Below are 27,575 nucleotides of genomic sequence, written 5' to 3'. Positions count from 1 at the left end.
GAATTTGTTTCTATGGATTAAATGTTGGCAATATTTAGGATAATCCTGTAACAACAGATGGAAATGCATTTTCAAAATATTCAAATCAACACTGCTAAATGCTCTGATTTCTTCTACAAAATAAACCTCTTTTGTGTCCTTTATGAGAACATTTGCTGTTCTTTGCTACTCAGCACCAAAACACAAAGAGAATATAAAGAACAACCACTAACCTGAGTTAGTTAGTTTGTTTTGGCGCTCCTTATCAAAGGCTAAAAACAATACAATCAGTTCCAAAAAGGATCTTTGGGTTTATATCTTACATAGCACATCACATACTTCCTAAATTTTTAGAAGCACTGTGATATGGCACATACCATTGTTGATGACATTGTTGTCATTATTTTTCAAAATACAAACAACTAGAATAGTTTTCCCAATCCCAATCAATATGAACAGCTACGTTCTTAATAGCAGTTACCGTATTTGTCCTTTTTTTCTAAATGCACTCTCAATCATTATCATGTATCATTTTTTGCTCCATGTGGTATAGGTATGTATGTACCAAAAGAAAAAATTAAATTAATAACAAGTACAGTAATATAAATAAAATATAGAATTTTCTTCAAATATCAATAGAAGGGAGTCATTAAAACTCACCCTTTGGAGAAAAATGAGCACTTTCAAAATGAATATTATTCCCAGATTAATTTATATTCTGAGAGGAATTCCAGTTCATATATCTGGAAAGTATTTTCAGAAAATAAATTCTTTGCTTACAAAATTTCTAAGGTATTTTTCAATCCCACGAATATCTTTACAAAATATGCAATTACCAATTGATGAGGGTAGATTCAGTTTTCCAAGTCTGAAGCTAGTATTTCTGGAAACAATTATGTCAGTTAGAAAGTTCTGGAATGTAATGTCTAAAAAAAAAAAAAAGATTTTCTCCCTTTTCCAGCCTAAATTGACCTTATGAGAAAGCTCAATTTTAAAAATTGGGAAAAAGATGATAACATGGAAGAATTGGATGGAAGTAGAGATACTGACTTTGCATCAACTAATAGGCAACGCAGTTGAATTTTAACATATTCTATGTCAGTGATGGCTAACCTTTTTCTCTTCGCCGAAAGCACGCATGTGTGCGCGACAGCGCGGGTGTGTGCCGGCACCCATAGTGCATGAGACCCAGCATGCCCCCCACACATGCGCACATGACTCCCCACATATTCCCTCTGCCCCCTCCCGTGCATGTGCATGCGACACCCCACCCCCCCCCGTTTTGGGCCTAATAGGCCTCCCTGTAGCCTCCTGGGCCCAAATATGGGCCGTCGGGGGCACATCGCACCCTACACACTCCCCCATCCCCCAGACATGCACACCCCACCCACCCTGCACATGCACACGCATCTCCCACATGTGCCCAACCCCCGCGCATCCCAAAAATCAGCTGGCTGGCAGGAGGTGTGCACACATGCGCAGTGAAGCTGAGCTGGGTGATGGCTCACTGCCCGCAGAGAGGGATCTGTGTGACACCTCTTGCACGCATGCCATAGGTTCGCCATCACGGTTCTATGTTAAGCAATAAATTTCATTTATAACACGTAACCCAATGGCAATATTTACAGCTACAACACTGTTAACAAATTTTTTGGGCCAGCAGCATCTCCAGCTTCTGGACCACCCGAGATACTAGAATTTGTTAAACACTTTAAAACTAAAAAAAAAATACTATTCATTTTTTAAAGATATTAGTTATCAAGAAATCAATTTGATAGGAAAATGCTAAGAAATCTGTAGAATAAAGAATTAGAGGTTCCTATATTGCCTATACCAAGAGTATTGAAACTGGGCAATTTTAAGATTTGTGGACTTCAACTCTCAGAATCCCTCAGCCAGAACTTCCTTCTACAATGGATCTTAAGCAACAATTTATGCCACAAAAAATAATAGTTAAAATTTGTTAGACTCTGTTATGTGTGGATAAAAAAGGACTGTCTTAAGAGCATTTTGTGAGAGATGCAATAAGGACAGTACATCTCTAAAACATGTTTTTACAATGCTGTATACTTATTTGATTTTGGGGAAAAGTAGTGGAATATGTGTATGTATGTATCTGTGTGTATGTGTGTATAATATATATCTGTGTGACAAAAGCTAAAATTTTCAGAGAATAATATTCTCTTGAATTACATACCTACATACATGGAATTTGACAACTGGGCAACATCAATGTATTCTGTGCCCTTACTGCAGCTAAAAGTCTGACATTGCAACACTCAAAAGATAAATGATGGGCCCATTTACTCAATGGTTTGAACACCTGATTATACTTGCTACTTATGAGTGGATACATATGGATAAGTATAGGTAGTCCTCAGGTTACAACTATTAATTTAGCAACCATTCAAAATTACTGAAAAAAGTGACTTATGATCAGTCCTCACACTTACAACCATCATAGCATCCCCATGGTCATATTATCAAATTTTAGGTGCTTGGCAATCAACATGAATTTATGATTGTTGCAGCATCCCTGAATTATGTGATTGCCATTTGCAACTTTCCCAGCTGGCTTTCAACAGGCAAAGTTGGATTTATTTAATGACTGAGTGAATAACTGTAGTAATTCGCTTAACAACTGTGGCAAAAAAAGGTTGTAAAACTGTGGGCTACTCCTTTAACAACACCTTGTTTAGGAATGGGTAATTTTGGTCCCAATTGTGGTTGCAAGTGAAGGGCTATATATATTTTTAAAAAACCTACTGTGTGTGTGTGTATTTGTCTACATTAGACATGTATATGTAGAATTATAATTAACTGTATTAATGATATATTATACTTTAATGTTTTTTTTCTTTTTAAGCATTTTTATATGCATTTTTTCTTTGAGAACATATGGTTTTGTATTATAATTATCAATGTGTTTGTTTTTTTGTTTTTTTAAAATTATTTTAAAAGCAATAAAAAATAAAGAAAAACGTTTTTCCCCACATGGTGATGACAATGATAGATGGTGATGATGATTTCATATTAGAATGTATCCTTATCCATTGAAGACTAAATATGGTTCTAAATCTAAATTCTAAATCCTGGAAACTATCAGTCTTGTTACAACAGAATTATTGTCACTGTAATACCAATCACTTGTTCGACTTAAAATTATACACTGTGCTACCCTGCTATCCAGCTGATGAAGCTGCACGCCAAAAGTGGCATGCCGAGTTGGTGAGATGCATAAAGCTGATCAGATAACCTACTTTCCAATCAGCAATAAGACTTTTGGGAACATAATGCTAACAGTATAGAAAGTTTTTAAAAAGATTAACTTTCTTTAGCATCCTCACACCAATATTAAATCAGCTGCTTGAAACATGACCTTGCTATCTGCCTTTTCGCATCACATTTTAATATATATGAGAGAGAGATATTTGTTTTTTTAAGGAGCCCCAAAAGTAATTTATTTCAGCAATAATGCACTGAAATGAAGCCCATTTTCATCAACAAAAATTATCAAGAGATTAGAAACTAACCCTAATAATGAGACATTGAGGGAACTGGGTATGTTCGGCCTTGAAAAATGATGAGTCAAGGGAGACACGATAGCCCTCTTTCACTATCATATTACACAGAAGACAATTGAGGCATGATTTCTTTCATACCAGAGAACAGAATATAGAAATTGGGTTTAAGTTTTTTTTTTTTTTTTTAATGATTGACTAGTTCACCCAACTAGTGAACAGCATTGGATCACTGGTGGGATTTAAATTTTTTTACTGCCGGTTCTGTGGATGTGGCTTGGTGGGCATGGCATGTCTTGGTGGGTGTGGCAGGGGAAGGATACTGTAAAATCTCCATTCCCTCCCCACTCCAGGAGAAGGATACTGCAAAATCCCCATTTCCTCCCAATCAGCTGGGACTCGGGAGGCAGAGAATAGAAGGGGCTGGGGCCAGTCAGAGCTGGTATTTACCGGTTCTCCGAACTACTCAAAATTTCCACTACCGGTTCTCCAGAAATGGTCAGAACCTGCTGAATACCACCTCTGCTCTGGATGCTGACATAGGCTTAAAAGGATAAAAGCAAAATGACAAATAACAACAAAAAACCAAAACCAAAACCCCACAATGCAACAAAAATACCGCACGAGTGAAGGCAAGCCCCAAACATACAGGTAGTCCTCACTTAATGACTATTCAAAGTTACGAAAGCCTCTATAGGGGGCTTTTTGGCCTGAAAAGCACTTATGACCATCATAAAATGTTACAATCCTCCCTTGCAGTCACATCAACGCAATCTGGGTGCTTTTGCATTTTCAACCAGTTGTCAAGTGCCCCATAACCATGTGATTGTCATTTGCAATTTTCTCTGCAGGCTTCCCCAGAAAGTTAATGGGGAAGCCAGCAGGGAAGATTGCAAGCTGCTGCTGCCTGCCGCGAATACTCCTTTTTTGTCTCTGGGGGCTAGCTGAAAGAGCTCCCTGCTGATCCGTGCCTGCCTGGATCTCCACAGCCAAAATCCAAGCAGACACATAGCTTAAAATCCTTCTCTCCTCACCTCTGCAGAGCTCCCTGCAGAAGCAGGGGGGGAAACCCCCAAGTTCCATGCATGCCTAGATCTCAGCTGCTGATTTTCACTGCCAAAATCCAAGCAGACACAGAGCTCAAAATTCCTGCCTATTTTCCCGCCTTGAGATATCTAGTTTTATAATATATTTGTACTATCACCAATCATGATCCTACACAGGTCATCTACCAAGTGCAATCAATACTAGCCCAGTACTGTATCTCAAACCGAATTCCAACTGAAAAGTGTCTGCATAATCTTTTTCCTTTTAGCCCGTGGAGATGCAAACTGTCTACCTTTTTAGGATTAAAACTGTCTAGGACTGCTGGATGGAGGAATGGTTTTTTTGAGAACAGGACAGACCACTACTTTTTAAGAGCTGGAAGAACCAGCCCATCCCTCAAGGAAATAATCAACACCACCTGGATGTACCTGAAGGCAACTACAAATATCTCCTGGGAAACCTTAATCAACCAGGAGAGATAATGAGTCTAATACACAGGCATTTCAATCACAAGGACCCTATTCACTTCTTCAGGGCCACCAAATTCTAACTCTTCCAGGTAACCACGTTAACCGTGCTTCAGTTAACTCCAAGGATTAATACAACTGTTATCGTTCTGTTTCCAAAAGGCTTATTGCTGGTTGAAAAGTAGGTTATCCAATCAGCTATACGCATTCTGCCAACTTAGCATACCATTTTTTGGCATGCAGCTTCATCAGCTGAATATCATATTCCATCACATCTCTCCCCCAATAATACATTCGCTCACAAAGGACCCCCTTAACACCACAAACATTCAATTAGCTGACTCACCAGGTTTTGGGGATACAACATCATCCTCTACCCTTTCTCTCTTCAAGACAGTGAAGAGAGTATTAAATTATATTCAGAAATGCTTACCTGAAGTACTGGGGGAATCACTATCATTCTCTATGTCTCTCATTAAAGGAAACAAATGTAGCCCAGACATAACCATTTCTCAACACTGTCCACCAATGTCCACTTTTGATGTGGATCAAAGGTCCTATTCTTACCTTCAATCAGTTTTTTGGAGTAGAAAATGGAAAACCATGATGCCCCTGTAAAACAGAACCGTCCACAAACCTTTCAATGCCTCTGAGTTCTGTTGTGGCTTATTAAGAGATAAGATAGTTACTGCCAATGTGGTGGGCCTCATAGCAACACAAAACACAAATAAATCCTGTAGTCAATACACCATACTACTCATGCTTCCAGTGTTACTCAAAACTTTCACTGGGTGTTCACACCTCCAAAACTCTAAGGGAGGTAACCCTGGACTTGCCGTCACCACAAGGAGAAATGGAAAAGCTACCCCAACTAAACTAGCCACCATCACCTGAAGAACACAGTCAATTCTATCGCTATTGCCAGCACACTACTGACAAATGTTCATCAGATGAGTGGCAATGCCTCCAGTTTATCACAGCAAAGCACCAAATAACTGATCAGAAGTCTTTAGCTGCAGTTACTCCATTGCTGGCTCACCACTGATTCTAGACAGGCAAACAGCCCTAGCCCTGGCCTACACTGAACCACAAAGTCATCCAAAGGACTTTGCTCATGGTTGACTTTCACATTCGCTGTGAACTACTGCCATGTTAACTTCTCTGAAGGACCTCCTCACAATCACAAATCAATTCCAATTTGCTTTTTTATTGCAATTCCTAACTTAAAAGAAGTCAGATTCTGGATTATTGTAAAAATTAAAGACCAAGTCCTAGAAGTAAGAGCAATTTGACAATGGACCAAATACCAAGAAACATAATGAGCTCATTTATATTGGAATGTGTTCAACTGAATATCTGTTTGGATCACTTGGATCGTAGTATTTATAAAGTTTACATTCAATGGTCTGAACCATTGAATGTCCAACTCTATGAATATATTTATTTGTGATAGTTCTTATAGACAGCTGTGTTCTGTACATTGAAATGAATGCCCAATATTGTCAGTCATCACACACCCCTGTGCATAGTCCACATTCACAATGTCTGAGACTTTACAAAGTCAAAATATCATCAAATCTCCATCATTCCAGAATTTTTTTAAAAAAAAGATTAAAAGGTACTTGATTCGATGCTAGGAATTGTTTCAAAATATTGATTCAAAAGAATTATTTCATAAAACATAATTTGAATCAAATTCAAACGTTGCCCAAATCTAATGATCGTATATCCCAAAAACCCAGCCTGAAATCCAGTCACAGCTGTTTCTTGCAACTGTACGATTTACTGTATCCATTCAGGTAACTTGTTTTAGAGATTCCCAAGCATATTCCATTGTTTCCCTAATCTTCTTCATTGAACCACCTCAACATTCTGCACTTGTCCTCTTTTCCTAACTCAACAGCCAGCATTCCAATCTCTATTACCTTATGCTGAACTACTGTTACTTTTAGGTGGGATTGTAATACCACAGAAAACTTCAGGAGACAACAATTTTCCCCATTCAGTTTTCAAATCTTATATGGAATCACTAGCCTCCAGATTCACTCTTAAGTCTGACAAGTAAACAAGCCCACTGCTAATCATTCATCACAGTCACTATTGAAAACAGGCTATTCCACTTTTCAACACTCACACTAACTAACAGGCAGCATGCAAAGAGTAGTAATAAATAAACAAACCTGTGTTATAATTACCTTGCTTACTTTCCTTATAATTAAAACAGAGCATGTAACTAAACTGAAATTGCTCTCCTTATATTTTCATGGTAGAATTCAACTAAATGTACAAATTCTAAACAGGGATATTATACCCCCTGCTTAAATCATGTACAAATTGCTCATTTATTTATTATACAAATTAACATTTATTCAGTGTGCAAAAATTACATAGTAATTGAAGCTGACAATGGGTGTACCATAATTATAATACTGTATTATTATTGATTAGACTATGCATAGTGCCAACCACCAAAACGTCTTAGAAGTTTATCGTAAACAATAAAACATAGACTTTTCAGTGTTAATATAACAATTTTCTGGAAATACTATTGAATTTATTGAGCCTTAGCTTTGAGTAAACATGCATAAGAATAGTTTACTGAGAGATTTAACAATGAAAATATGTTGATAAATAATTTTATCATATTAGATTGGCAACATGAATTAACTACCAAGATATTTTTCAGAGTGTTTCTCCTACTTCACAATGCGGTACATGTTTTATACATTTACATGACATGCAGGTCTAAATAGGTATTTCTTTACAGTATGAATGTATACCAGTGGTGAAATTCAGCCGGCGCTATCCGGATCGGGTGATCTGGTAGTGCCGGCAGTGGGGTCCGCCCACCTGCCCGGACGTCATCACGTCCTGTTTTTGACTCTCTGTGCATGCGCAGAAGACTCTGTGCATGTGGGGAGGAGGCACCCGCGAGTGCTCACATTTGTGAACCGGGAGCAAAGGTAAGTGAATACCACCCCGATGCGCACACACAGCAACAGTGATGTAAAATACCACATAGTATAACAACAAATGAACTTTTTCTTTTAGTATTATTTCACATTTCACATTTGTTTTTTCTTTGTTGTTGCTTTTTTAAAAAACCACTGCATATGCCATAGAAAAGGATGTATATCAATAACAGGCTGATAAATGAAAGTTAATCACAACCACGCACACAACTGAACTGAGTACAATATACCTCTGTTCCTGTGTGCTGTGCTATAAAAAGGAAAGAAAAACACAAGGAGAACTATGGGGAGAGGCTGTACTTCTTTATGACCTTATTTGAAAGATAAACTCCTTGGGGAAATACAATTTATTCAGATTATCAAGACCCTGCTGTGCAAATCTACAATCTGGGAGCACACTACAGAGATCAAAAAATATTTACTTTATTCTGTTGGGTATAAAAGCTTCTAATGAATGCATAATTAAGACAGAAAAAGTGTATACAGCTTTAGAATTCCATTGCTGAGCCAAGCCATTAATATCCAAGGCATCATACCCAGTTGTTACCCCACCTGCTTTATTTTTTGGATTAGAGAACAGTTGTAAGTCAAGGTATTACTGCTCCATTTCCAATATACGTATATACACATGTAATTCAGTGGACAATTTACTAAAATTATGTGGAAATCATACATAAAAGATATATAATTTTTCCCTCTCTCCCAAATATATATACGCAATTACACATGCTTGAAGACAGAGAGGAAGAACATAGTATTTTTTAGATTTACTAAATGCAAAATGCAGTAAAAAGAAATGTAAGCCTACAACTGAATTCAGAAAAGCCATTTAAGGTTCTCTATATTTTTTTTTCCAGATTTCACAGAAATGCTTCCGAGAATCAGTCAGTCTTAGTGAAAATAGGAATTGAAACACTACAGCTATATCAACTCTTCAAAGTCTTAAATGTCATTTTACCTCTATAAATAGAAATGCTTTACAGGGGGCAAACCCACGGACACAAAAAGGAATTTAGACCAAATGTTAAGTGTTTTCTGGCATCTTCAATTCACCACCACTGGTATTTGGGGAAATGTCCTAAAAGACTTAATTCTTAGAGACAATGGCAAATATAATGGTATTATTATCCCATGAGTGCGGTTAAATATTCAAATGCATCCCATGGCTTCCTGTATTCCCTCTCTTGATTTTTCTTCGCCATTTTGCCTTTGTTTCTCTTTTCAGTATTTGGCCTGTTGTCACTTCAGTGCTAACTGTACTTTGTTTTAATTTAGGTATGCCCATGTGCTTTAACCTTGGTCTCCCTTGTCTCCTTCAATGCCTGAAGAATACCAAAAAAAAGGAAGCTTTCTTTTTAACCTTGGTTGAGAGACTGAAAGATCTTGGGACTTGAGAATTCATTTTCCTCCCACTTACAGTATCTTTCTTCATGTTTAGTATACACCCATCACAAACCATTGATATACAACTAATTATTGATGCATACAGATACCACCTACTTCAAATATTCTGTGAATCCTTCTTCACTGGCAGAACTGAAGAGAAGGAAGGGTAGACAGAGTTTAAAAATTAATTCCTTATGCCCAAAGTCTTCCCTTCTCCTATCAATTTAACTTTTGGTTAAATATTTCTGAAAGAGTCAATTAAATCCAAATAGGGTTTTTTTTTTAAAAAAAAAGGCAACTCTTTGGATTTTTTGTTTTCTATATTGTTATGGTATACAACATTAGCCTACCAAATAAGTTACTTTTCCTTACTAAAAGCAAAATAGATTATTGTCACTATTTTTGATTGCTGAAAGGAGTAATCAATCAAAACTCAGCAAAAATCTGGGAGACTTGTGAAGATGAACTTAACATTTTCCCATCTTCACCTCTCTCCGTAGCTTTTGAATGGGAAACAGGGTTTTTAAAATGAAGGCTACTCATTCTTCAGAGATGTCTCTGAACATGGATAAAAACCAATTTAAAAAAGAATTTGTTCATGTGGGTGGATAGGCCTAGAGAAGCTGATATAAATTTTCCTCCATTTCATTTGAAGAGCTTAAAGAGTGACATGTATCTGGTATTCATATTTCTCTTCTCTTGCATTACAGCAGCAGGTCTCCTCTTTCAGGTCACGTCTCCCACATAAAAGTGCTAAACTAATGCCGTTTAATGACAAATTAATGTCCATGAATAAAAAATACACCTCTAATAGCATGGAGTAATTTGCCATTACAATATCATCATTGGACATGCCCCTGGTTTAATACGATGTATTTAATTCATAACTTAATGAGTGATATATAAAAAGAGAGAGATGAACCCTGCAATTACATTTATGTGAGTCTGTCACCTTATTTGTAAAACCTTAGAGTCATTTACATTCAAATTAGAACAAATGAGAGATTTCACAAAGTGCAATGATAAATGACCATTGCTGCACAAGACAGGGCTGTATTTCCTGCGAAACCGTTAACAGTTCCCCATTATTTGTTAAAAATTACAATGCATATTGCCCAGTGTTGTGTGAATAATGACTTTTTTACTGATTAGGTCACAAGACTAATATGGAGCAAAATAAATAATTTCTTTTCATTTTTCCCCCCTTCTAATGCCTTAATTTATTCAAACTAGTGGACTCATACTGCCATCTACTGTTCATTGGTAATAATAATAGGGATTTCTCTAAAATAGATAGTTCTTACGTATTCTGGAACTCTTTATAATCTGATGCTCCTCATCAAAACAAGCAACTTCTCTTAGTTGAAATGTGGTAACAGTTATGGGATACCTCTTAATTACATATATTGGTCAGTTCTCCTTATCGAAAAAATATAAATTAAAGCATATATTGCATGAAATATGTACAATTCAATATCATTCAGTACAGATCTCATCATACCAGAAACAAGGAATATTCAAATGCAAGTTCTTGATGCATATCCATAAGGAAGTTGCTTTATCTAATGACTCCTATCTCTTGTTTGACTTTTTTTTTAAAGGAAAAGAATTATTCACTCTGTGAAATCTATTAGGTAAAGTAACTGCCTGAAGGCAAAGCCTACAGACAGTCATAAATCAGGACTTTTTATTTGGTGGAAATTAACATTACACTGTGAGAGTTTTCTTGTTTTGATTAATTAAATTTTAATTACTTTCTTAAATTATTTTTAACTTTTTATTAAATGACTTTTAAAAAATTGAATTCAAATAGACTTATATCTTCTTGTAAGCAATTCTGAAAACTCCATAAGAGGGAACAAATACTGGGAGTATTAATAGAAAGAACCATAAGGACCAAATTTTGTGCAATGGGCTGGCCAGTCCAAGGCATTGGAATGGTTCAGCTTTGACTACACCCTGAGTGTCAGGACAGTTCATGTATTTCCTAAATAATGAAATGGAGAAAACAATATTATACTAGTTTATTATAGAGCTTAACCGGCATAGAAGAATGGGGCCTTCACTGAGGTTAACCATGATTTTTGGATAAAAGATGACCAAACTAAGCATTATATTCTTTTTTAGTATTATCATCATCATAACCTGTGAAGGCGATTACCATGTTTCCCTGAAAATAAGACCCTGTCTTATATTTTTTTGAACCCTAAAATAAGCACTTCGTCTTACTGCCATGAGCTCAAAAGCCCAATTGGGCTTATTATCAGGGGATGTTCTTATTTGGGGGGAAACAAGGTAGCTACCACTGATGACTAAGGCATATGGAGCACATTGTAATTTGTATCTAAGAAAAGAAAAGGCATAAATTAATGATACCAATAAAGGAGAATATTTGTAGTACGGGATGAAATGAGGAGTCATTGGTACTCTATGAACTTGGCTGTTTTCTTGATGATGTTACCTAGTTTGGATAACAATACGTCTGCAAGAAAGCAACCAAGCTACGAGAGCACCAAGGACCCCTTCATAAATTAATGAATAGAGGAAAACAGACAAGCAAAATAGATATGTTGGGCTTTTGTGAAATAAAAAGAAAGACAAAGAATGCCATAAGTATGCATGAAGATAGTTTGATTTTGTGAAACAGAACTGAAGAATGCATGCAGGGAAGTAAGGCATACATTAAATGAAAAAAAAAAGATTATGTAATATGTACCAGAAAGTATGTATTGATATCATCCAGTTTGTTACTGATGGAGTATGAAACCTTAGATTAGTGATAACTACTTGTTATGTTCTAGTGAATGGTGAAAATGGAAGAATAGGGAATGAGTTTAGAGAAAAAATCCATAACATCCTGAATAAATGTGAGCTGAATACAAAAAGAGTGCCTAGGCCATTTGGAGACGAAGAATGAATGAGAATGAGGGGAGATGAACATCTGAGAAAATGATAGGTTTCAGATACATGGTTTAAGAATACATCTATTTTAGACATACATATGAAAAAAGGAATGAACCAAAAAGCACAACTGATTTGTTTATGATGAAAACTGAGAAATTAGTGAATGAAAAAAGATAAATGAGAATTCTGAAAGAGGGACAAATCATTTGCTAGCTTCAACAACTAATCTTGAGGAAAAAATAGTCATGAAAGAAAAGGCAACTTTTAAATGAAACTTGTTTAAAATGCAGGAAGAATTAATACGAATCCTGCATGAAAAAAATATTACAATATGTATTAATCTCCCAACAGGATTAATGGAAAGTGAACATTTTTAGACTTCTTCATATGAAAGAAGGTAATTATGTATCTAGTGAACAGAAAGTTTTGAAAGTCATAGTTGGAAGCACAGCCTTTCAAATAAGTGATTACAAGAAAAAGTTTTCTAGAAGTTGTTCAATTGGGTTTTTAAAAGGATGTATTCCTGATTCCACAATGCATCCCAAACTCAGTTCTTTCAGCAGAGGCTGGAATAGCATTCACTGAAACTCAAGCACTTGTAGCATGTATCATCTATTCATTTAAATTAATTTTTATTTTATTTTATTTTATAAGAAGAGATGTTACATTGGCCACTGTAACTGCTCATCTGTCTACTCTTTTACAGAACAGATCTTGCAACGTTCCTAAAGAATAGCATCTACTCTTGACTTTTAGATAGGGGAAAATCAAAATTGTAGATCATGCAGTGTTGCACTGTATTCTTTTATAGAGAAATTCAATGTGTACATGTATTTCTCCCACCACAACTCAGTATTTAAGCAGGATTGACAATGATCTCTCAGTTTCCTGTGAGCTGATCAGGAGGTAGAAACCTCAGGAAATACAGCCAGTTTCTCTCTACTGGCTATGATGGAATGTAAACAGTTGCTTCAGAAAGTGTACATGCAAGTATTTTATGTTAATGTAATTTTCGTATGGGTTCTGATATATTATTTTACTCATGTTTCAATTTTGATGTACCTATTTTATTATTTTAAGTTACTCTGATCTACAACCATAACAAACTAAATTAAACAAGCTCATTTCTGATCACACACCAGTAGTATTATCATTGGTTTTGAAAAGTAAAATCTCATCAGATGGTATTTTAATAATTCTTTGCTGGAAGACTCTCAATTTGTTGAACCACCACAAAAAAAAAAAAGATATAGTGGGTTTTTTACTCTTTTTTTCTCAAATAAATAGAAAGGGCAGATTGGGATAAGCATATATTTATGGTGAGATAATAGCCTACACCTCCTGGAGGAAAAAGATGTGTGCGCTGCAGCATAGAATATGAAAATTGGAATTAAAAGAAGCACTGAAAGTGTATTCTACAAATCAAACTCAGAATGCATATTGTTTTTTATATTCGTTAAATTACAGCCAGATCAATTATATGCGTTGGAAATGGAATATGGAATAAAACCAATGAAACAAACATATTGGAACAGGGAGTTATTGGGTTTTCACCTAAAACATCTGAAGAAAAGTAACATAATGTCTATTAAAGGGATTCAACTGGCTAATTCATAGAAATTATAATGAAATTCATTTTCAAATTTTAGGTTTTATATTCAACAAATGAGAGTTATAAAAAAGGAGTCCCTGCAGATTTTACTCCACTAGTCGTTGCCGACTATACGGGACAGTGCTCATCTCCGTTTCAAGGCCATTGAGCCATTATTATCCAAATACATTTTCGCAGTCATGATGTCACGGAGCGCTGTTACCTTCCCAGTGAAGTGGTACCTATTTATCTACTCGCATTTGCATCCTTTCGAACTGCTAGTTTGGCAGGAACTGGGGCCAATATTGGAGCTCACCCCATCATGCGGCATTCAGGTCTTTAACCTGGGCTGCCAGCTTTCCAGCCAACAAGCTCAGCATCTTAACCATTGAGCCACTGTGCCACCCTAATAGAGTTATGGGCAACAAGCAATTTTTTAAAAAATGCAATAAGTCATTCAGAAATCTTAGTTTAAGAGAGTTTAGTTGCATCTACAACACTACAGAAAAATCTATGAGATTATTGATATAACAGCATCCAGAAAGGCCCCTGGGCCAGATAGAGAATGGGATAAAAAAGGAATCTCTACTTTTGAAAATATATTAAATATTTTATTGGGGGTGAGAAAGGAGGCCCTGTCATTTTCTTATTATGAAGCTTATATAACTGAAAGTTTGAAAGCTGATAAGGACCTGATCCACTGCAGATTACGGTTGGTATCTCTATTAAGTGCTATTGCTAAATTTTTAACAGATGCATTGCAAGAAGATTAGAGAAGTTTATTTACTTACAATAAACAATCTTACGTAATCTGATTCTATAAATACATCATGACCCAGATAAAATTAAACTTATAGTTTACATACTAGCTTTGTTAGTTAGTAAACATCTATCACCGTTTTTAGCTTTGTTGGATGCAGAAAAAGAAAAGGCTTTCAATATACAGTCCTGCAAATTATGTTTTAGTTCAAGAAATGTAGAAGTTTAGATTTCCTACAGAAATTATTTCGTAGATAACAGCTTATTATTCTAATCCCTCTGCTCAAGTAATTACTAATGGGATTATCTCACTGGTACTTAAATTGCAAAGTGGCACGTATCAAGGATTCTTTTATCTCCCTTAATTTCATATTAAAACCTCACTATGCTTAATAAGACAAACTGGGGAAATTCAAGTAATTCATTACCAAATTTGAATGTAAGTTGCTGTTACATATAGATAATATTATGGGTTTTTTTTTAAATGAGTATTCACATTCTTTCTGTAAATTTGCAGAAATTAAACAGTTATTTGGGTAGCAATAGAAAATGTTGCAGCTCAGGGTTGAACAGTGAAGTTCCTGATGTTCTCCAAGTTTGGCTGTTTGCTTGCAGATCTTTCCTTATCAAACTACATAAACATTTCAATGTTGAAGATGTTATCTAGTCTGATAAGGAAAGATCTGCAAGCAAACAACCTCGCAGAGCACCAAGGACTCCATAGATATAGGGTAAATATTCTGTCTATATAATCAATAGAAATAAATCAAATACTGTATTATACTAATTGTAAAGAAGGTCCTAATGGATGTAGATAAAAACATAAACTCTGTCCATCATCCAGAATTAATTAAATACCTGGAGATTATTATCTCTAAGAAAATCAATGGAAAATATTTCGTGGACAAAAATATTTATCTATGATCCAGAGGAAATAAGGTATTAAGACCACTATGAAAAGTAATGATGTCATAAAAATTACTTTTTCATCAAGTTTTATATGCTTTTTTAAGTGGTTCCAGTTAAATATTTTAAACAGATTAAATACTTAGGTGGTTCCAGTTAAATATTTTAAACAGATTAACAAATTAAATTTGAAGGACAAAACAAATATCCAGGTTTTCCCTGGATTATATATCAGTTATAACTTTGATATTATGATGATGATTTTTATTTTCCTCATTTTAAGAATATCACTGGGCATATTTGTTAACCTTAGTTATATAATGGAGTGAAAGTGATATTAATTCCCTACCAATATGGGCTTAAAAGCTGTTATATATTGAAATATATATTGAAAATATATTTACTGAAAAACAAAATTATATTTAACACAAGAAATGCAAAGAACTTCATTTAGGAAACAGAATTTAAATGGGCAGATACACTATAGAAGATACTCAACTAGGCAATTATGCTTGTGAAAAAGATCTTAGAAAAGTAATTATCAACTGACCTTAAGTCAACAAGATATTTTGGATGTAAAATACACCAATTGATTTTAGGCCAAATTTTAAAAGTATAGTTTCCTAATAGTATTGATCTTGTTTTATTTTTCAGTGGTCTGACTACACATTAAGTATTTTGTCCACCAGACACCACCACTCTTTAAAGAGGATTTAGTCCAGGTGGAACAATGTGTACAATTAGAAGACTTGAAAATAAATCCTATAAAAGAAATTAGAAGTTCTGGGAATGTTTAGTCTTGCAAATAGTGTTAAGTTGGGGTTGAAAGGAAGAGGCAAGACTCCAATAAGTGACTTCAGCTCTTTAATTCTATAGGAACAAAATACTACTTGGCTGCTGACAGTGCCCTCTTTTAAGGGATCCTTTAAGGCATCACTTTATTTTTCCTGCCACTCGCATGGACCAGTGAGCAGCGGGTATGCTAATTTCTCTCTCAGTTCGGACTGAAGGGAAACCTACCATTCTATTTATATATTTAACAAATAGAATTAATAGTCATGATGGATGAATTATGATAAGTGCTTAAAAAGATGTCAATACGAAGAAATATGTCCTATATCAATTATGTCAAGGCATGGAACAATTTATTTAAGTTTTATGAAACCTATTTTAGTTTAATATTAAGGCAAAAAATCAAAACATTACGAGCAGTTCAATAGCTGAAAAAATTCCCAAAGAGGCTATTTTTTCAACTTATTGTGAATCATTTAATTTGGATCTCTGTATGGAGCAGGAAATTGTACCAAAATGCTAATAATGAAATTCTTAAAAAATGAATTAGGTAAGGCTGAATCACCACCACTGTAACTTAACAAAAAAAATTTAATTGTGAATATTTTTCATTTCAAGTTGTAGGGCTAATGAAAGAAATACCTTTAATTAAGAATAAATAAATAATTAAATTGCATGTTGTTCTTCAGCCTCTTTCTTTAAACTATCAAGACTGATTTGAATTTTATTGCAGTCTTCTAGGGTATTTGAATTTAACTCTGCCTTCTAGTTAATACACTATTTCGCTAGGGGTGGGCTTCAAAAATTTTAGCAAAGGGTTCTGTGCCCGGTTGCCGGGTGGGTGTGGCCTAGTCGGCCTCCTGCACCACGGCAGAGGGGAGGCATTTTTGCCCTTCCTGGATTCTGGAGGCTTTCCTCGAGCCTCTGGGAGGGCGAAAACTGCCTCCCCAAGCTTCAGAGGCCCTCTGGAGGCAGGAAACAGCCTCATTTCCGGCCTTCCCAAACTTCCAGTAGGCCCGTTTTTTGCCCTCCCTGAGGCTCTGTGAACGCCCTGCACTTACTTGCATCCAAAACAGGCCGCGTGGGGACTCCTGGGAGGGGCAGGGCAGGGTGGGCAGGGCCAGCCAGGAGTGGGATTTGGGGGTTCTCCAAACTGCACAGAATCTTAGCTAGAGGTTCTCCCAAACCCCTGAGAACCCTCAGCAGCCCACCCCTGTATTAGTTCCAACCACTTATGTACATATTTTTTTTTAAAAAAATACTAAATAATACAAGCAAAGGACTAAATCTTGTGGAACTTGTCTGATGTTTGAATGAGCAGTTTTTGAGCACTATTTTCAAGGCAGTGTATCTTCATTGTGATACCACCAAGTCCGTACTTAATTGTTGCCAATCATAACTTTGTCTAATTGTTGTGGCTCACCAGCGGCCTGTGCGGATCGTGGCTGATCCCAACGACGAGGAGCCTGGTGTGGTGTCGCGCCAGCAGCCTGCGCAGCCGGCGCTCACATCAGACAGCGAGGAGGCTGAAGAGGATGTGGTGCCAGAGGCAGAGACTCAGCCAGGGCCTTCAGAACCTCCAGAGGCTCCTTCAAGTGGAGATAGCGAAGTGGAGGAGCCTCTCCTCAATGCTTGAGCACGCAGGGCTGCCAAAAGGCAGGAGTGGCTACTCAGGAGGAGGAGGTCTCCTCGAGAGTAAGGCTTGAGGATAATTGGCAACTCCCTTAGCCTATTTAAGTCACACGCTGTTAGTAAGTTTCTTGCTAGAAACAACTTGTAATTATCATCAGAGCATTTTTGGAACAGTCTTATTGTATCTTGTTTTTCTGGGCTGGTTGCCAATGTTTGCCGGACTTTGGTTTATTCTTGCTACTTAATAAATTTGATAAGGACTGTTGGTTTGTGTCAATATCCTCGGCAATCCGGAGCTGGGGCAGAACACAAACGGCTTACTAAGGTAAAGATATATATTACTCATAATCTATTAAATCTATTATTAAAGATATACCTTACTCATTAGTAAGAGCCGCAGCGGTTAGAATGCAGTACTGCAGGCTACTTCTGCTGACTACCACCTGACTGCAATTTGGCAGTTCAAATCTTACCAGGCTCAAGGTTGACTCAGCCTTCCATCCTTCCGAGGTGGGTAAAATGAGGACCCAGATTGTTGGGGGCTATAGGCTGACTCTGTAAACCGCTTAGAGAGGGCTGTAAAAGCACTGTGAAGCAGTATATAAGTCTAAGTGCTATTGCTATTATTGATTGAATCTTTGTCTGGCAAGGCTTCTTTTTGACAAATCCATGTTAATTCCTGGTAATTACCATGTTGAGCTATAAGTACTTTGAAAATCATCCCTATATAACATTTGAATTGAGCTCAGGAAAACAAAGAAAAATATCCATTTCATTATCCTTACCTGGATAAGATAGTGTGAACATAAACTCAGCATTTCCAGCAGCTGGAGATGGCTACCTGCAGCAAGCACATCCTGAATCACTCCTGGCTCAAGCAGAACCTTTAAGCAAAGAAAACAAAATCAAAGCTTTAAAATTTCTCTGGAAAAGTGTTCTGGAAAACATGCAGAAAAGAGAAAGTCTTTTTTTTTTAATGCAATTTTTAATAAGAATTTTTATTACAACAGTAAAAAATGAATAACTAAATTCAAATGGCATAATAAATAAATAAAAAATATAGAAAAGAATAAAAGCTGCAGTAAAAAGAGAAAGAAAACAAGAAATATAATAAAGAAAAAGAAAATAAATACATAAAAGGAATGACTTCTAACCTTGATCACATATATAAACATATTTAGTAACTCTTCACCCTTATAAGATTAGAAATAAATAAATTATTAAACACCTGCTAATAATTAGCCTTGATGACGCAGCAGACTAAAGCACTGTTAAGTAACACCAGCTGCCTGCAATTACTGCAAGTTCAAATCTCACCAGGCTCAAGGTTGACTCAGCCTTCCATCCTTTCAAGGTAGGTAAAATGAGGACCCGGTTTGTGGGGGCAATAAACTGACTTTGTATAAAAAAGAACAACGCTGGGGGGGGGGCGAAAGCCCTACTAAGCAGGTATATACAAAAGTATGAAGGCTATTGCTTAACGCATTGTAAGCCGCCCTGAGTCTCCGGAAAAGGGCGGCAGATAAATCGAACCAATAAATCGAACCAATAAATTAATTAATTAATCGTTTAATAAGCAGATCCATAAAGTATCAATTTTTCAATCTTAGTATCAACAAAAAGTCCACAAAACGTTACCATAACCGTGCAAAACAAATGTCTTATTTTAACCTTGAGTAAATAAATCAATTTTATTTATTCGCCTTAGTTCTAAGAGTCTTATTTAGTTCAATCAAATATTGTCATGGGGTTTAATTTATCTTTAATCTTCTTTATCCCATTGAAGATTTCTTCAAGGATGTCAAGAAGTCATTCATTCAGTTTGTATTTCCCTTTTAATTTTTAAAATTTCAGCCAGTTTCTTTTGTATATCTAGTAAAGGGTCCTTTTCCAAATCATTCTCTTGAACAGCCATTTGTAGTTCCACACTCTGTACTTTCTCTGTCTTTTCAGACAAAATTTGTTCCACATCTGTCATTTCTTCATTAATATCTTTTGGATACAGTTTATCCACAGAAGCAGATATCATTACTGATAGTATTCATATTGTAGTTACTAGTTTCTGGTTCCATTCTTTAAAGATTTCCTTTAATGTTTCTGATAATATATTTTGGCATTTTGTAAATCATAGTATTAACTGACATCAAGAACAGGCTTGTATTTTTCCCCTTCTTAGAATCTTTAGTCCCCTCTAGTGTTCAGCTTCTAAAATCATAAAATAACTTATCTTTGTTGTGGTTTACAGTAGCCAGGACAGCCAAAATAAGCCTGTTTCCCATAAGAAACTGTTTTAGTTAATTCCAAACACTTATAGTAAAAGTCAATATTCCAAATTTATCTGGAATATTAATCCACTTATAAGTTTCTTAGATTAAAAAAACATATTTAGCTTTTCACTGTTTATCTCAAATTCATTACATTCTTAAGATTATGATCAATTTTTCTTTTGTTCCAAGTTGAAGATTAAATTTACTTGATGACTTGTTGTACCAAAGGTCTCTAACAGTTTTAAGATAGTTAAATAGGCAATTTACAAAAGTAGTTAGAAAGTGAGGTTTGCTATGTTAGTGTTCTTTAAAAGGGTCTGCCACACCTGCAAGCAACTTGGTTGATCCCTTTGTCTCCCAGTGCTTAAACTTATGGGAAACTGTTGTCCTGCAGTCTCCATACAAGAAGCACCATCCAGAGCACAGGTGTCAAATTCAAGACCCGGGGGCCAGATCCGGCCCATGGGGTGCTTAGATCTGGCCTGCAGGGCTGCCCTAGAAACAGCAAAGGAACGGCCTTCAGTGCCTCTGCCAGCAAAAATGGAGCTTGAGAGGGGCGTGTGCAGCCCTCCCAGGCTCTGTTTTCAGCTGCAATGGCCCCCTGCTGCTCTTTGCCAGCGAGCTCCCCACTCAGAGTTCCGTTTTCACAGGCAGAGGGTGGCAGGAGGCCGTCACGGCTGAAAACGGAGCTCAGGAGCCCATTTTCGCTGACAGAGCGCTCGGGCCACCACAGACGCCTCCGACATGAGTGACATCAAGCTGGCCATGCCCACCCTGGCTATACGCACCTCGGCCCCAAGGTCAAACACAACCCTGATGCGGCATTAATAAAATCAAGTTTGACAGCCCTGGTCCAGTAGGACATGTAGGTAATCTCCCACCCTCTCCTTATCTTCTATCCTCTATTCCCCGGTACCTTGTTCTTTGTCAAGGTTATCTTCAGTTCCCCATACTTCCCATGGAACTTCACAAAGCGATATTTCTTGATGTCATTTTTACAAAGCTGCAGATACACAATTTCAAATATCCCAACTGAAAGCTTTTGCAAACAAAATGCTTAGCTAGTGTTAGAAATTACTGGTTACAATAATGTTTTTCTTCGTAACAAAAGGGAAAGGGAAGCACAACATCTATACATATTTCTAGGGTCACAAAGGTGGTTTTCTAAGTTAAGACACTCATTGGCACACAGAAATCTGCATTAAACCAAATCAAACCATACAATTCAATGTTACAGTAGCTGGAACTATCTGTCATCCTTCTGACAGTTCTTTCACCAAGGCCAAAGCAATACTGCAATATAAGGAAGAGCAAATTCAAGACAGCAAAGGCTTTAATAAAAAACTATTTAGAAAAGCCCTTTTCCAAGCAAAAATACACCAACTATAAAATGGGAGCAGTAACATACATAGGAAAATGTAGCAAAGCATGCTACATTGAAGTTATGTAGAATATAAATTTATGAAGTGTATCAAAAATGTAGCAGTATATATTTGGTGAGAACATTCTACCCCAACATAAATCTAAGCGGTCCCAAATCCAGGTAAAAGTGACCTTCACTTAAAGGCCATATGATCAGACGAAGAGACACTATTGCCCCCAAACAGTAAAGGAAACATCAATATCAATACCAAATTAAGATGCACACAGTTTAAGGAAACTATTTTGATCAGCAAGGCAGAAAATTCTAAAGAAAAAAAAAAGATGATCTGGGCAAAAGAAGATCACACCAGTTTGCTGTTTTATGATATCCAAATAATGTCTCATTTTGCCTAGTGATAAATGCTAATCCCAAAAGAATATACAACATTACTGCAGTATATTCTCTGGTTTTAATCTGATATTATTATTTTGAAAAAGAAAAATGTAAGGAAGACTAATACTATGGCAACAAAGGCTCAAAGTTTCATTAATGGGGGTCAATATAATATGGAGATGTGATATTACAATACATGGCTTGATCTCACAGATCCATGTGTTAAAAACATAGTACTACAGCATCCCACAACCATGAGTCTATTTGGAATGTGGCAGTATTAAAAGAATTTTTTTTAAAAAAGCTTTTTAAATTAACTACATTTTATCTTTTTAATTTTAAAATCAATATAATTCATCTAATTATGGCATTGGACTGCTTGGTGAGACAATGCTAATCCTAGCAGACAAGCTTTGTTTTATGTCAAAAGCTTTTAAAAGCAGAGGAATTTAAATATATATATATATATCCATGAGCATCCAATGAATAAATTAAGTCTGGTTTCTAGAGATCTGAGGGAAATCATGCGTGTGACAGAATCCAATCTGGGTCGGTCACCGGGACCAGAGGTTTAGATTTCCACGCTTTCGGACTCATGCTGGGCTCCAACACAAATCTGAAAGCTTGGAAGACTAAGCTCTGGTCCCAGGGACCGACCCAGATTGGATTCTGCAACATTATCCTGGGGCACGTATATTTGTCACCATGTGTGTGAATCTTTTGGGGAAATCATGCCAATGGGGAGATTGGAAATCATTAAGAAAGTTGTTTTATAAACCTATCACAACCTAATTTAAGAAATTATCTATTTTAATAATTTCAGTGCATAGTTTCAGCGTCTTTAGGTATGGATAACCATTTGATGCATGGTACATGAAACAGAGTTTTAAAAGTTACTATAAGCCCTCTGGATTGTACTAAAAAGGGCTCTAGCAGCATTAGGCAAAATATGCAACTAAAAATGGTTTCTGAGACTTAACAAGGCAATACAGCAATTCAGAGTTTATTAGGTATGGCCAATTTATTATCGCAGTTAAGAGCAACTGTAGCCACTACACCAGCTTTAATTAGTAAAAATTCATACAAGCCATAAATATCCTTGGATTTTCAGGCAGGGCAATCAGAATTCCCAAATAATTTTAAAGTGAACATCAGCACAAGAAAAGATTTTTGTAGTGTGACTGCCATTTGATAGTTAGATTAAATTGGGTCTATAACAGTTTTCTATATTCCCAGTTACTGAAAACTACATTACTAACTGCATTCTTCTGAAACTAAGTTGGAAAGCCAGGCTGACAAAAAAATTAAATAAAAGTTAATCAAACAACAAAAATCACATAGTGATGTTGAAATATTACATGTCTTTGCAAAATTATTAGGTAGTGCTACATATGCATTACAATATAATTCTTTCTCAACAGAGTGATTTTCCTATGAAGCTGCCTAAATCATTTATAAATTCTCATGAATCATGAATCCAGCTTTTAATAAACAGGAAGAATTAATCTTCACCAGATACTTTCCAAGTCCCATTTTTAATACTAAATCCCCGCAACACCCAACATTTTCACTAGAGGTCTCAAGATATCCACCTTCTCCAGAAAAGAAGTGTTTTCTTTCCTACTATGCAAAATATGTAAGCAAGTAAGTAAAAGGTTAGGTTTCTGTGAAATATATCTTAAAAGTGAGAGTAAGCTTAATTAAATTCTTAAATTTAATTAAAGTAAGTTTAATTAAATATTTCAAATGCAGCACAATGCAGTACAAGACACCAGATGCCTATCAGTAAGACACAGGAGGATCAGCGTGTCATGAACAATCAAGCGTGCACTGCATCTTAAAAATAAATTTTGAATTGAAACCATAAATATGTTTAGTATAATCAGAGAAATTTACTAAAAGAAAAGAGAGAACAGTTAAAGATCACAATGTACTAGGACTTAAACTGACAGGAGCACAACATTGGAAAAGTGAAACTTTGGCAACTATATAGGAAAGAAAGACCCAAAACAGAATATGTTGTATTGGCTAAATTCAAGCATGAATGGCTGTTTTACATTTCAAAGACCGGTATTAAACATTTGGAATACAGTATGCTTTTAAGGGGAAAAAATCAAGAGATCAATGAAAAAAAATATCAGGCAAAACTATTTAAATAAATATAACGAATTCAAGAAAAGGAGAAATACTTAAGCAATGGTTTAAAAAAAACTTAAAGGAGGGATTAGTAGGGTTTTTTTCTATTTTATTTCAGTTAACTCTGTACTTTCACTATTTTTGGCTAACAGCTTGAAAAATGTAAAGTGATTGTCTATAATATAGTTTCATTCTTTAATAAAGTATGCACCGCATCACATCACAATTGTGCACAATCTACATGGCATGTTTTCTCCAAGAAGCTCAGATTACATATGTTTCACTTCCTAGTATTTTATCCTTCCATAAATTCTGTAAAATATATGTCACTGGGAAAAAGTAATCAGTTAAAGTTATTGGATGAACTTCACAGCTATGTAAGAATTTGAATAGGACATCTGTTATATCTCTTTGCTGAATACTTCCTCTCCTTGCACTTTTTATATAGCAGATATTGTTTATAACACAAAACGCAAAAGACCTCTTTGACATGTCACATGAGTTTCATGGCAGATTTAGACAAATCAGGATTTGGCCACTTACAATCCTAGGGTTTTAATTTCATAACTCTTTTAAACAAGATTAGTTTGGAATTAGTTCAGAAGAACGACTTTATCTCTAAAGCCACCTCTTTGTACAGCAACCAATAGGTGCCTATTGAAGGACCAGGCCAGGCATGTTCAATCCTCAATGGGAGAAAGAACATGGCGAAAATCAGCTAGGGCATCAGGAACCATGAAGTGCAGGAGACCAAAAGGACATAGATGGGGAGGGAAAGTTGAAAACCTGCAATTGTATGTTCAGGCTGCCAAGCATCCAAATTTTGATCACATGACTGTGGGGGAGCTGCAATGAACAGATCATAAGTTCCTTTGTTCAGTGCTGCTCTAACTTCAAACAGTTGAATAAATGGTCGTAAACCAATAGCTATCTGTGCCTTGTCTTTGCAGCCAGGTAAATAAGTCAGGCTGCTAGAAGTGATGAATGGCAGAGGCAAGGAGCAGAGAAGAAGGACCTGAAAAAAGTGAGCCGAGGAATCTGCCCCTGCTTTCTTATTTGCAGATAAATTAAGCTAAGACAAGCTAAATTCTACCAGATTTTTGCAACCATTCCTTTGTTTCATCCAGATTTTAAAGGAGAGGTTAATCTAAGCAGCCACAAGCATAAAAACCAAACACTACAGAAAAGTGGCTTCCTTCAAACCAAGAAGGAAAGATGTCAGATACTGATTAGTTTGTCTTTCTTGGGTGGCTCTCCACAATTCCTTCTCCTCTCTACAATTCTTCACGATGCCTTACTTCTAGTACATAAATGATCTAGCTGCTCCAAAATGATTACATTTTCTCAATGGAAATAAGAAACTTATGGAAGGTCATACTTCTTGGGAGGATATCTTCTAAACAAATGATAAGCATTTTGGCAGGAGGGTAAAGATGGTATATGGCTGTGCTCTCAGAGAAGAATGGAGAAGAGAACACACAAAACCACTCATTTGCTAACAAGTGTTTTGAATTATAGCTGGGTGAAACCTTGAGGGTTTCTCTAATGTTTCAATGGCATTGAGTTATCACACGGGCACAGAAACATCTCACTGTTTTTTAACTGTAGCTTCTATTGTTTGAAAATAGGTGTCTCAGGAAAACATTCCAGGAAAAGCAAACAAAACAAATAAGCCTTTTTCATGTATGGTTACCATTAGGATGGTCATACAGTAAACTGCAAAATCCAGTTTAGAATTCAATTTGGAATCAGGCAGCTTGCTTTTAACTGATTCTTAGTTCAGAAATCCAAAGTGTGGTGTCTTGGCACTTTAATATTTTGTCTAGGGTTACTGTAGTCTTTCTCCAAGATGTGTCTTGGTTATATTTAAGAAATCTGTGAATTTTTGAGACTACACTATGAAGATAAAGCCAGCTACAACTCCTCCTTCTTCCAACCACCAAAGTGGCATACCACTCAATTTGAGATTGTTGATGTTTCTCCCAGAAGTTACAATTCCAATTTCTATTCTTTTTAATCCAGTAGTCCTTGTTGTTTTCTGTTTTTAACTAAATAACAGGGAAATATACCTCCTTGGAGGACTGTTTTCTTTTCAACCATTCCATTGCTCCATATACCAATCCAACTGTTGCTTCCTGGTCATCATTCAAATTCTTCAATAAACAGATGGGGTGTCTAGTACACCCATGTTTTAAGGACTATACACAGATTGTTGTGATTTTCCAGTCAAAAGCTTTAATGTAATGCAACAAAAATAGATATCATACAGGAATTACTTTGCCTTTTCTATTTACTATCCATTAACCTCTGATTTCAGCTTATATGTCTGGCAGTTCACACTCCACATATTGTTGAGATTTAGATTGCAGAACTTAGAGCATTATCTTATGAGTGTGTGAAATAAGAACAATTGGTTGATAATTTGAACATTTTCTAATAGGTACGGTATTTGAGTATTTATGTCACAATATGTACAGCCTGCTACAAACAGGCTGTGGGTGAGGTATAACTAAAAAATATAAATTGCTGTGGGTGAGGTATAACTAAGAAATATAAATTGATCTTTTCATTCCCTTAGCCATTTGTTAGTCATATCTGCTTATAATTCATGTATTCAAGTAGCATTTTAACTGCATTATCTTGTAAGATTACAAAATAGGCTTAATAGAAGTGGTGGAATTCAGGTTTTTTTACTACCGGTTCTGTGGGCGTGGCTTGGTGGACGTGGTGTGGCTTGGTGGGCGTGGCAGGGGAAGGATACTGCAAAATCTCCATTCCCACCCCACTCCAGGGGAAGGATACTGCAAAATCTCCATTCCCACCCCACTCCAGGGGCAGGATACTGCAAAAACCCCATTCCCTCCCACTCCTGGGGGAAGGATATTGCAAAATCTCCATTTCCACCTCACTCTGGGGCCAGCCAGAGGTGGTATTTGCCGGTTCTCCAAACTACTCAAAATTTCCTCTGCCGGTTCTCCAGAACCTGTCAGAACCTGCTGAATAGCACCCCTGCTTAATAGCCACTATCAACATTACTTGTAGATTGCTGCTTACTGGGAAAGGGACTAGAATCCTCAATGATTCTATACAAAAAAGCTGGTTTCCCACTTTTAGAAAGGAGCAGAAAACCAGAATTTTATTCACCTTCACTCAACAGATGACTAATCAGCAGTTTGGCAGAAACAGCATGCCAACCATGAATTAATTTTTTGTGGCTGAAAGCCACACATGGTCACATGCTTTGCCCTCTTATCTCAGGAAGGAAAGTTTTTAAATCACCAAATGATATTTACTGGAATACTTCTTAAAACCATATTAAAACAAGATTGGAGAGGACAGACACCAACAAAGTTGAGTTGGATTGGGTTGGGAACTATGGAGGAAAGACCATATTTTTCTTCCCAGTACAGTACATCCCTATGGGTAAGGCAGTTGGGCAGTGAATCAGAATTTTCCAGTT

General features: G+C 36.3%; 1 protein-coding gene across 7 annotated transcripts in view; it reads right to left on the bottom strand.

The window, feature by feature from the left end:
* Nucleotides 1–27,575, bottom strand: part of KLHL32 (kelch like family member 32) — an 83,659-nt gene that overhangs the window by 33,677 nt on the left and 22,407 nt on the right. For 5 of the 7 annotated variants that reach the window (XM_087882593.1, XM_087882596.1, XM_087882594.1 and 2 more), the window contains one exon: nt 18,742–18,840. In XM_087882593.1, coding sequence (XP_087738719.1) covers nt 18,742–18,840 — 99 coding nt within the window. Of the gene's footprint in view, nt 1–18,741; nt 18,841–21,139; nt 21,227–27,575 lie in introns of all 7 variants that reach the window. The other 2 variants (XM_087882591.1, XM_087882592.1) reach the window with 1 other exon arrangement.

Source organism: Pantherophis guttatus, chromosome 1, assembly GCF_059756535.1.
Source record: "Pantherophis guttatus breed Tessera chromosome 1, ASM5975653v1, whole genome shotgun sequence".
In the NCBI taxonomy this organism is placed as follows: domain Eukaryota; kingdom Metazoa; phylum Chordata; class Lepidosauria; order Squamata; family Colubridae; genus Pantherophis; species Pantherophis guttatus.
The sequence above is the reverse complement of the archived record's forward strand: the minus strand, read 5'-3'. Positions and strand labels throughout refer to the sequence as shown.